General features: G+C 28.4%; 2 protein-coding genes across 3 annotated transcripts in view; one reads left to right on the top strand and one right to left on the bottom strand.

Moving 5' to 3' along the window:
- Positions 1 to 4,448, top strand: part of LOC105361909 (leucine-rich repeat flightless-interacting protein 2) — a 5,167-nt gene extending 719 nt beyond the window's left edge. The window contains exons 2-8 of one of the 2 annotated variants that reach the window (XM_011499214.1): positions 461 to 660; positions 896 to 1,022; positions 1,380 to 1,516; positions 1,715 to 2,120; positions 2,388 to 2,513; positions 2,628 to 2,839; positions 3,641 to 4,448. In XM_011499214.1, the coding sequence (XP_011497516.1) occupies positions 577 to 660; positions 896 to 1,022; positions 1,380 to 1,516; positions 1,715 to 2,120; positions 2,388 to 2,513; positions 2,628 to 2,839; positions 3,641 to 3,751 (1,203 nt within the window). In that variant the 5' untranslated portion in view covers positions 461 to 576 and the 3' untranslated portion in view covers positions 3,752 to 4,448. Of the gene's footprint in view, positions 1 to 460; positions 661 to 895; positions 1,023 to 1,376; positions 1,517 to 1,714; positions 2,121 to 2,387; positions 2,514 to 2,627; positions 2,840 to 3,640 lie in introns of both variants that reach the window. The other variant, XM_011499213.1, reaches the window with a different exon arrangement.
- A 363-nt stretch (positions 4,449 to 4,811) lies between these two features.
- On the bottom strand, positions 4,812 to 8,525 carry LOC105361908 (targeting protein for Xklp2-B). The gene is made up of 3 exons (XM_011499211.1): positions 8,308 to 8,525; positions 6,345 to 7,795; positions 4,812 to 5,961 (listed from the first exon to the last, which is right to left on the bottom strand). The coding sequence occupies exons 2-3, from the start codon at positions 7,668 to 7,670 to the stop codon at positions 4,984 to 4,986; spliced, it is 2,304 nt and encodes a 767-aa protein (XP_011497513.1). The 5' UTR covers positions 7,671 to 7,795; positions 8,308 to 8,525; the 3' UTR covers positions 4,812 to 4,983.
- Positions 8,526 to 11,622: the final 3,097 nt, after the last annotated feature.

Raw genomic sequence — 11,622 nt, 5'->3', positions numbered from 1 at the left:
CACACACACACACACACACACACACACACATATATATATTTCCTTTTTCATATTCCTAATACAGACGAGAGAGAAAAAACAAGGCTCTCGCTCTCAATTGAACTTAATGAGTCGACACCTTGTTTTTTCAATCTCTTAGTCTAAGAGTGCGACACTGCCTGCCACTTCTCTCACATTAACGATGACTTACAACTTTCTATCAATGTCTCGCTTATTTTACAGTTCATTTTGTTCTTTTGCTAAAAGTAATAAACGCCGATAAAAATTTCGAATAATTGCGATTTTGTAAAAGCTTCAACTATTAATTTTTCAATTGGTAGTTATTATCTAACGATTGTTCATTTGCTTCAGCATTTTTGCGTCTTAATAATAAGTAGAGCGCTGTTTGTTATGTCATTTTTTTTATTTGTATGGTAATCTGGTTCACTATTTGGGGGTTTATGTTTGTGTTCGTCATTAGTGTGCTGTCCAACGATGGTATGACAGCAGTGCACTGTTTTGTGAGACAATCTTGTCCCTTTGTTTGGTAAGAAAGGGTGGAAGAAAAATTAGCAGTGATTTTCAAATTGTGTAAAAATGGAGACATCTGTGGCAGGCCGGAGACGAACTGCCACTAGGCATTCGGCGGAAGATCAAGCTCTAGATCAAATCGCTAAAGAGGTACATTATTCAAACTTTAGAATTGCCTTACGACTATTATTTGTTCTCCTTATTAGATCTATATAAATCTTAGGCATGTCTCAACTTTGTGTTTTATGTTTTGTTTTTTGTATTTTGTTTTTATTTTTTTTCATAACAGTTTTGTTTTAATTATGTAGTTAGAAGAATTTGGTTTTCATTATAATTTTGCGTTTTAAATACATTAAGAGTTTAAAATTATTGAAACATTACGTAGGCGGAGGCAAGATTAGCTGCGAGAAGACAGGCTAGAGCAGAGGCACGTGAAATTCGAATGAGAGAGTTGGAAAGGCAGCAGAAGGAAGCCGAAGAGAATGCAGATAGAGTTTTTGATATGTGTACAGGTAAACAAAAATGATTGATCATATTTAAATAAAAATTATCAATCATATTTAAAATTTTAACGCATTTATTCAATTCTAATAGTGATCAATGCTTTATTTAAAGACATATTTATAACTATTTAAGATTTATCTTAAAATATTTAAACCGTACGGATGAATACTAAGTTAAAGTAAATCTAGACAGACGCGCGCGCGCCCGCATGTTTGCACTCAGATGCACAGCATTTAAAAAATATTAATTTTTTATCAATATAATTATTATTTACATATTAAAAACGGTGACTGATTTTGTTAAGATATTGACATTAGTGTTGATAAATTTCAAATTACATTCGACATTTTAATGTATTACAGCAGATACCAATAGAGCTATGAGGGTAACACCGGACCCTATTCGCGCCTCTCGCCTCCTTGCAAATAGCAACAACTTTCAGTCAAGTCGCAGATCTTCGGAGGATTCTCTAGAAGATGCTGGTCTTGGCAGAGATCTCCGAGTATGTATTTCTTTAGTCTTCGTGTAGTATTTACCCTTTTTATAATGATCTTTAAAGTTGTACATGTATACATTTGATTAATTAAAATATATTTTATTTAAATTCTTTATAATTTAATTGTTGATGAATCTTAGTATCACATTATTATTAGTATTATTGAAATTAAATGTTCTCATGCTATAAATTGATTTTTTTTAGATAGAGCTTAAAGAATTTGAAGAGAAGTTTAGAAAAGCAATGATAGCGAATGCCCAGTTAGATAACGAAAAGTCTTCCTATGGATACCAAGTTGATTTATTAAAGGATAAGCTAGAAGAACTTGAAGAAATGACTGCTCAATTGCGTCGTGAACTCAGGGAAAAGAACCGCGAGGCGGATCAGTCTAAGCGTCTTAGTCAACGATTAAAAGAAGATTTAGATATTTGCAGAGCACAGCTTTTAGAAAGAGATACTTTAATACAAGAAAATGGATTAGTTATAGTGGAAGAGGAGCGCAGCGAAAGTGAAGAAACGCAAAAAGAAAATGGACCTATTCATCGAAAAAGAGTGCTAGTCAGTACGGAAGCTGCAGAATTATTACAAAATGCTGGAGAAGGTTCCTTAGGTTTGTAAAAAACGATTGAAGAGCATATAAGTAGAGCTCAATTTTATTAAGAGAAGATCTTTTGAATTTAAAAATATTGTTATTTGTTTATTTATTTATGTTTACAATTAATACTCATCATTCTATGTTTGCTCGATATTCTTAATTTTACAATAGTGAATATGTTTTTCTACAGTACATTTTATTACAATATTCAATTTACATAATTGCATTAATTGCATAAAGTATTGTAGAAATAAATTTTATCGTATAATTTGTTCTATGCAGATGTTCGACTGAGGAAATTTGCATCGGAAAAGAAAGAGTTACAAGATGAGATTAGGCATCTTAGGTTAGAACTGGAAGAAGCTAGGAATCGAATGAGGCCAGAACGAACCTCAGGTTCTGTGTTAGGTAAACGAGCTACTGTGTTCAATATTTAATATCACTACAATTATATATAATATTATTGTTATATAAAGTATTTAACAATCAAGTTTTATGAAAAATTACAAAATTACTTTTTAGGTCTATCAGATTCGGAAGATGCTCAAAGGGAAGCTAATAAGCTCTTAGCAGATTATAAGTTTAAGTTACAAAAAGCAGAGCAAGATATGTCGACTCTTCAAGCAACTGTAGCGAGGTTAGAGAGTCAAGTAATTCGTTACAAGTCGGCAGCTGAAGCTTCTGAAAAGGCTGAGGATGAATTAAAAGTTGAAAAGAGAAAATTGCAAAGAGAGGTAATCTATTATATAAAGGGTTATTTTATTTACTTACACCGTAACTACATATTTTATACAATAATTTTTAGAAAAATCTTTGATTTTAAAATTCAATAATTTACAAATTACTAAGACTTTATCTTAATAAGCATTAAAAATTCTATATAAAAAATGTAATATTATATTTAAAGTATTTATATAATCAATTACATATAATAAATTATTTCAATTTTAAATTTTGGAATTAAAATTTAAGGCTTGTAGTAAATTATGATCTGCTGACTACTGTTTACTTCGTGTATATAATTTGAAATTAGATTTATAGTTTTGTTGAATATTGACATAATGGCATTAAAGGAATTACAAAAAATAAACTATTTATGATCTTTAAAACGTTTAAATTATTTCTAAAATAGTAATTTACAAAATGTATTTATAATTAAAAAAATTAATTTTAATTTTTATAACAAATACTATATTCATTTTATGGGAAGGAAAAATTCCTTAAAAATCTATAAAAAAAAAAAAAAAAAAAAAAAAAAAAAAAAAAAAACGATATGAATAATAATTCATGTAACGTTATATTTAATTTAATTATAATAATTTGAAAAATTACATACATATTTTATTATAATAAAGTTTTTGATATTTTTATTTAAAAAGCGTTTAAACAATTGTGTTCCAATGGAATGTCATGTATAGTCCTTTGAATAAACGTATTGTTGTTTACAGATAATAGAAAATAAATAGATCATTATTTATTTCTGAACATTTTTAATATTCTTCTTCTTCTTCTTTTTTTTTTTTTCCATATTGCAGGTTAGAGAATCACAGGGTCGAGTTGAAGAGTTGGAAACAGCTAATTCACATTTGCAGCGACGTCTGGACAAGCTGAAAAATGCTAAATCGGCTCTCTTAAAGGAACTTTGATAGTTTTGTGTGCTCGCATGAAGAGCTTATATATTTCGGAAAATGTGACGTGTAAATATTAAATTGGAAAAAGCAGACTTAGCAGAAAGATGTGGAAGACTAGTGATCGTCTCGTGTTCACGCGCGAAAGCTAAACAAAAATGAACCTTTCCCTCCCACCCCAAGGACTAACTGCGAATTAAATCCTAATTTCCCTATTTCTTATTCTTCTCCGATTTTTTCTTCTTCTTAATCTCGTTACTGCGCCAGCAGTGTTTTACAAATCTTTTTATAAATGTATTTATTCACAGAAAAAACGAGCGCGCGTTTTTAAGATTTAAAAGACTATATTGTTTGCTCTTATACTTTACCTCAATGATCGTTATATTTACGTTGCAGCATGAATTTTAACTATTGTATAATGCACGATGGAAACAAAATCAAGTAAATGATTGCAATGATTGCAATGATTATCGAGGTCAAGTGAAGCATTTGTACTAGCGAAATTCCACTTAACGGTATATTGTGCATTTCGAGCATAAGCTCCATTCTTGTCAATCGACTTTAAAGTTGGTCGAGACCAATAGCCACATTAATAACTACACAGGCAAAACTATAATTAAATTCTTTTACATGTAATTATATCTCCGTAGGCATTAACTTGAAACGAATAACCATAATTATATTTGATTATTGGTGATTTTTTTTGTTTTTTTTTCACCAAGTATCATTTTCTGAATTAAAAAATAATTTTTAATGTATTTCGTCTGTATTATGTTTATGTATTATAATGCGAAAGCGAATGTACAAGTTATATTTGACTAAAGCGTTTTACAACGATGTAAAGTCTACAACCTTTTCCCCCGCATCGAACAGTTAACGACAGATACTAGGTCTATTTGTTTTGTAAGTCTTAATCATTGTTTAAAGCATGAAAAATATATGTATATCTTGTTTAAAAAATGTTCTCATAAAAATTTCAATCGCGCATCAAATTGCATTTGTTGAAGCTGACGAAATCATGTTATAAAAGCTCTTTATTAAATAATTCATATTTACTAAAAAATTGACAAGTCCATTATTTATAATGAAAAGTTTCATATATTTAAATAATACATATCTATATTAGAAATCAAAGCTATACCTTCTTTATATTGAGTATATTTTACGTAACATGAATTATACGTTGCGTAACATACATATGTTTCTTTCGTTAAAAGCTAATAAAAACAGAGTGGAAAAATCTCTGATTGTCAATGCGTCGATCCTTTCCGTTTCGCCCATATCGGACTATGAGCATCGGTCAGCGGTTTATTTGATTTAGTAATGTTCAACAATTTATAAATGGGCATTGGTCTTGCTTTGATTTCCGTCATTTTTCTTAACTCCATTTTCTGAGCTTTTTCCTTTGCAAGTCTCTCCTCTTCCTCTCTTTTTCTCATCTCATTGTCTGCTATTTCTTTTTTTTTAATTTGCTCATCAAACTCCTTTCGTTGTTTGGCCCGTTTATCTGTATTGAGCTCTGTTAAAACGGAAATACTTTTTTGCGATAATTTGCATTTGGGCTCGAGAATTTTAGGCACGGCACCGTGATTTCGGTTTTCTTGATTCTCAGGATCTACTGGCGACCGACTGGTCTTCTTGGGTACTACGAATGGAATCGACATTGGCTGCTTAATAAAATTCTTTTGTTTCAACGTTAAGTTCTCTCGCGACTTTTTTAATGAATTGTTAGCCGCTTTACTGTTACCACTTACATTGCCGGATTTCCATGATAGATTCTCCTGTGATTTTTTTAACAAATTATCCCTCGATCTTCCCTTGATTAATACTGGTTTAAATTCGGGAACTTTTTGGGCTTTGAAGGTACGTGCCTTTTTTTCTTCCTCCAATAGCTGTTTGATTTTTTCTTCCTTTTTCAATTGTAATTGTTTATGCCTTTCTTCAAAACTCAGTGATCGAGCTATTGTAATTTTTGGCTTATTCAAGGAATTTTCATTTTGAATTTGCCTATTAAGAAGTGGTGTTTTTATGGTTGCTGGCACTGGCCGTGCATGGAACTCTGTTTTATTCTTTTGCTGTTCCATTTCTAACATCAATTTCAATTTTTCTTGCTTTTTTATGTGTAACTCTCTGTTACGAGCTTCAAAGCTGAATGGCATAACTTTTGTATTTTTCTTCTTTGTTTTGCATGGCTCCAATGGAATACCAAAATGTAAGACTTCTTCATCCTATATGTAAAAAATATTTATTTGAAAAAACATCATACAATCTTACCGATTGAAGAAAAACTTAAGTTAGATTTTAATATTTTACATAAATAAAAATATCTGTTAGATATGATAAAATCATACGATTAAAATTACAAAATTTATTTCTGCGCAGAAATAAATATAAATTTCTTTTATTCTTATATAAAAGATATGGAATTTTTTAGCATATATATCTTATAATATTTTTGCTAATATTTTTAAAATTCTAATTTAATTAATACTTTGTTTTTAACAAGTAAGAAAAATCTATATTTTTGTTATATCTATTACAATATATATATTTTGTGGATTTGATTTTATTTATTTAAGACTAATTTTATTATAAGTATTAAATACTTCACCTTAACAATAATTCCTTTGTCATTGGTACTGACAATGGAAGGTACAGTCTTGGTTCGATGAATACGCTTAGTCTCCTGGATTTGTTCAGTTTTTTTAATAGGTTGCCATTTTTTTACTTCAGTTAAGTGGAATGGTTCTGGATGAGTAACCATTTTTTTCTCAACTTTTTTCAAAGGGGCGGGCTTAATCAAAATGTTTTTCCGCACTGGATTAGCTTTTATTTGATTTTGACGTATTTTTGCCAATTCTATTCTTTCTTGTTCCTCTCTGCTTATTGCTGTAACAGGTCTTGATCTGTTTTTGCACATAAGAGCTGGTGATGTCGCTCGTGTTAATTTAAATGACATTCTTCTCAATTGCTCCGTTTTTGTAGCTTTAATAGTAGTTGAATGGAATCGTTGTGGTGTAGCTCTATGGAATTTTGTAACAGCTTCTGCCATACTAACATATTTATTTTTAATTATGGATTTATTAATACTTAATCGACGTTGGTTTGTAATGCTCATACGACGTTTTACTTGTCTGTGCCATGCAGTTCCAGTTAACGTAGTCACCTTTTTCTTTGAACTATTTCCTGAATCAAGTAAATGATTAGAAAAAGAAGTAACAACTTTGCTCATTGGTAGCTGATTTAAACTATTTTCATTTTCCATGGTAAGACCTTCTTCTTGTTCTAATCTTGGTTCCGCTTCTGATTTGAGCTTTTCATCAGAAACTTCATGCTCTGTACTAGTTGACGTAACTTCAAGATTTATCTGCGATGAATTTATTTGTTCATTTGTTGGATTTTGATATTTTTCAATATTAATATTTTCCTTATTATTTTGTATTTGATCATGGTCATTGTTTTTAGTTGATTTTTCATGCATGGATATACAATACTTTGGTGTCATGTTAGCCTGTGCACACATTGATCTAGTAATTCTTTTTATTGGTGTTTTAAATGCAGGTGAATCTACTAAACATGATTTATTAAAAGATTTTTCACCTAATTGTTTTTTGAACGATAATTGCAAATTACTCATTGCTTCCAACAATACATTTTCATAAGTTGTTTCTTTGACAATGTTTTTCTTTGAACTTAAAATCTTGTTTCCTTGTCCACATTTTATTCGCATTGGCGTCTTTTGAATAAGACTTTCGTTTGATGATTGCTTACTAAGATTAAATTGTTCTGTTGGTATATCCGGTGAAACAGAATCCACGGAATCAAATTTTTCTCTATATTCATGATCAACATGTTTTCGCAAAAAGTAGTCATCCAGAGAAATTTGTGGACTGGGAGCTATAAAATCTGCCCACTGTGGTGCATCTAAGTTATCCATCAAGTTTATAGAAATTCTTCTCGTTTCTATAAACTTGGAAACAGATTTTTCAATTGTTCTGCTATTGCTTTCTCGATGCGATATATTACTGTTCACCCTCGTTTGATCAGGTGAATTAACATAATCTAAATAATAAAAATTTCTTGAATGAAATATTCAATTACATTTATATCATAACAATAACATATTTTCGATTAGACTTAAGTAATTTAAGAAAAAATCTTTGAAAAATAATAAATTTAGTTCACGACGGCATTTAATTAATTTTTAAAAAATTTATTTCATTCGAAAATACAACTTTAAATCTACCATAATTGAAACAATTTAAAATCGAAAAATTTTTGGTAAACCTTCCCTTTTTACATTATTTAAATTTGTAAAATGAAAAAAATTTAAAATAATTACGTTGAAATGTTATATTTATGTCGTGCTATTATAATGAAAATATTGAAAAAAACATACCCCGGTTTTTAAAATATATTACATATTCATCATGCGATTAATAGAAATTTGTTACAATACGCAATAATATTGATAAGGCTTTTAATTTATTTTTAACGCTGTAGATGAGCTTTAAAAAAATATGACAGGAAATAAAATAAGTAAGCTAATGAACAACTGATTAATTTTCACTTACCGCTAAATGTTTCTTCAACTGACTTTACCAGATACGACCCCACGATGGTAACTTAATATTAAAACAACTCAAGTGAAAGAAAATCCGTTGAAAGGATTTATTTTAAAAATTGTAATTAGTCCAGTAGCACGATCAAATCGCACGATAGCCAAATGTACGTATGTACATGAATATTAGAAGAGTAACCGCTCCTTAAATCGAACCGACATAACCGACATAAATTCAAATAAAAAGAAGAACATTCATTGGCTAATGAAAGTAACTATAATAAGGTTAGGAAATATTAGATTTGAATGATTCAGTCACTATATACAATATGGCTACTTATATTGCCAACAGATTGAATAAAAATTAAAGGCAAGATGTTCCATTGTTAAATTATAAAAAAATATAAAAATTTATTAATCCTGTCAATTACATTTGGATTGTGAAATATTTTATTTCGCCCATATATTTGGTTTAAGTTTTGTTAATTATTCATTAGCCACGGGCATTAAATGCACATATCGCTAAATATTCTTTTGTTATCGTATATATATATATATATATATTTTTTTTTTTGTTTTATAAATTCTTACATTTATTTACAAAATACAATTTATAAGATATATAAAATATTTTATATTTAAATGATGTATGAAAAATGTAATGAAATGAACAATCGATTTTTACATTTAATACATTTAAACAAGTATTCGGCATATAGGTGAGTTATATTTTATTTTTAATGCGCTGTTTTCTTATATTTCACATTATTATACATGCCATTATTTTTTATAGACATTGTTTTTACTTATAAAATTACATTTATAATTATTACAATAATTTCAACTAAGAGTGACGTGCATATGTATAACTATATACGTATAACTTCGTTATTATTCGTTCGACATATTTTTCTGTTTGTATGCACGATGTCCGATTGCATATTCAAATATTCAGTAGAAATTAAGAAAAGAGAAGGGAGTGCCAAAGCATCTACGTCGTAGGAAATTGGAAGGGGGATAGCTAAAATATTTGGTTGATTTATATGGTAATGTTTATTTAGAGATTATATTGAATATTTTTAAGTATATTAAATACATTAAGGTTTCGGTTAAGTGAAACATATTTCTCTATAAAAAGAGTTTGTGAATTATATTTATATCTGTCATCCTTATTGTTCATTGCGAAGGACATAATTTTCATTGTATTTAAGATTTTTGTCTTAATATACTTTCGACATTCATGACTGGAATTTTTATTTTTGGAGAATGAAGTTTGACGAAATTTTCTTGCAATTCTTTCCTTTTCTTTCGTTTTTTATCAATTTATAATCTTACAGAATATCCAAAGCGATTCTTATGATGTATATAAGTTTTTATGAATTTCTCATAAATAAAATGTAAAAAGGAAATTTAAAAGATCACCGTTGTCGATTAACTCAACAAACACATATTTCTCAAATAATCGATTAAATGATAAACAATAACTTTATTAATACGCTACAATTAAGAAATAATAAACTAAGTCATTAGAATAGATTCACAAGTACCTAGTAATAATACTTGTCCTTTAAACGATATTTTTATTATTTTATAGATTTGTGATGTAGTTGAAAAAAAAACAAAACATAATTGCTTACTTGATTCAAAGATTCTTTTCTAAATCAACTACTAAAGATAAGTTCAATTGTTAAATCAATAATCGCAAATAACCATTCGATTTATCTGGGAAAATGGATACATTAACGCATTAATGCAAGATTAACGAACGATCGGCACGTTTTAGTCAAAAGACTACAATTAACGATCTTTTTTTGAATATTTATAAATCATGATACTTAAAAATTATCTATGTCAATTATTTTTTTACTGGCCTATCTAAGCTTAAAATCTTGGTAGACTGATATTATTAAAAACAACAAAAATTAATTACAATGTCTACTTTATTTGATTAATATAGATGATGAAAATAATATTAACACATAGACACACATGCACACACGCGCGCGCACACACATCAATTAATTAACGTAAAGGTAAGTTCTCTTATTGCAAGAACTGATGGCTTTTTAATATTTCTTATTAAAAAAAACTGTAATAAAATGAGTTTCAGTATTATATTAAAAATTTTATTATATTCACATTTTCATTATTCATTATTTACAAACTGCGTCTTATTTGTCATGGCTATTTTATAACTATAAATTATCGTACATGAAACGAATGTAAAATCTAAAGCTTTATAAAGCTTTAGATTTATTACCGACGCGAACAATATTGATGAATTTTGTTTTTTTTTTGTTTTGTTTTTTTTTTTTTTGTAACGGCATTAAAAATTATATTATAAAGATAAATACCATATAGTATATATATATATATATATATATATATATATATATATATATATATATTAATAAAATATAATACAATTGTTGGTTACAAAATATTACTCAGAAGAGAAGTTGATTTTTTATTATTACTGCTTCATTCCATTCTGGTATTTCCCATTCAATCATTCATTCTTATGCGCGCTCTTTGATTCTCTCTCTCTCTCTCTCTCTCTCTCCGTCGCCCCTCCCACACGCTCTTTTGACTGCTCTAAAATATTAACGCGCGATAGTAATTATATGATGCAGTGTCAGTCATTACGTCAGTTGATTCAAAGCTTGTAGTGCTTAAAGTTTAAATTCTATCCACAAGACTTGCCATTTAAGCTTCGTACAAGTGTTAATTTACCCTACTTAATCATTATCTTCTTTAAATTCAAAAAAATTTTTTCGTAAAGCATTTATACTATCGAGGTACGTACTGTATTTTAATATTTAACGTTAATTTTGTATATTTATAACAATTTATTCGTTTTTTTTTTTTTTTTTTTTTTTTTAACATAAAGAGTGTCAAATACAGTCAAATTCATTTAATTTAAACATAAATAATGAATGGATAAATTTAACAACTTATGATTAAAAAACAATATAGAGAGCTTCATTATTCGAGTAAATATAAATATAATGTATTCCTTAAATAAGTACATATCGATCAATTTTGATCAATTTATATAATTATTCATTAATTGCGTACACATCAGATTTTCATTAATCCATTATCTCATTTACTAAAAAATAGTGCCATGATAATAAAGCGCATTTTGTAATTGTGTTTGAAAATTCAATTTATTCAATATTCATTCGTCTGTTTTATTTAATTGTAAAAATCGCAAGTTTGCAAGCTTGCGTTGAACATATCTGTATGTGCAATGCATAGTAAATGCAAACAGCTGATTTATCTGTTGCGTTGAGCCACTTAAATTCATTGTCCCGTACTTTCTTTG

Source organism: Ceratosolen solmsi, unplaced genomic scaffold, assembly GCF_000503995.2.
Source record: "Ceratosolen solmsi marchali unplaced genomic scaffold, CerSol_1.0 scaffold2, whole genome shotgun sequence".
Taxonomy (NCBI): domain Eukaryota; kingdom Metazoa; phylum Arthropoda; class Insecta; order Hymenoptera; family Agaonidae; genus Ceratosolen; species Ceratosolen solmsi.
This window is presented reverse-complemented; position numbering and strand designations above follow the sequence as displayed.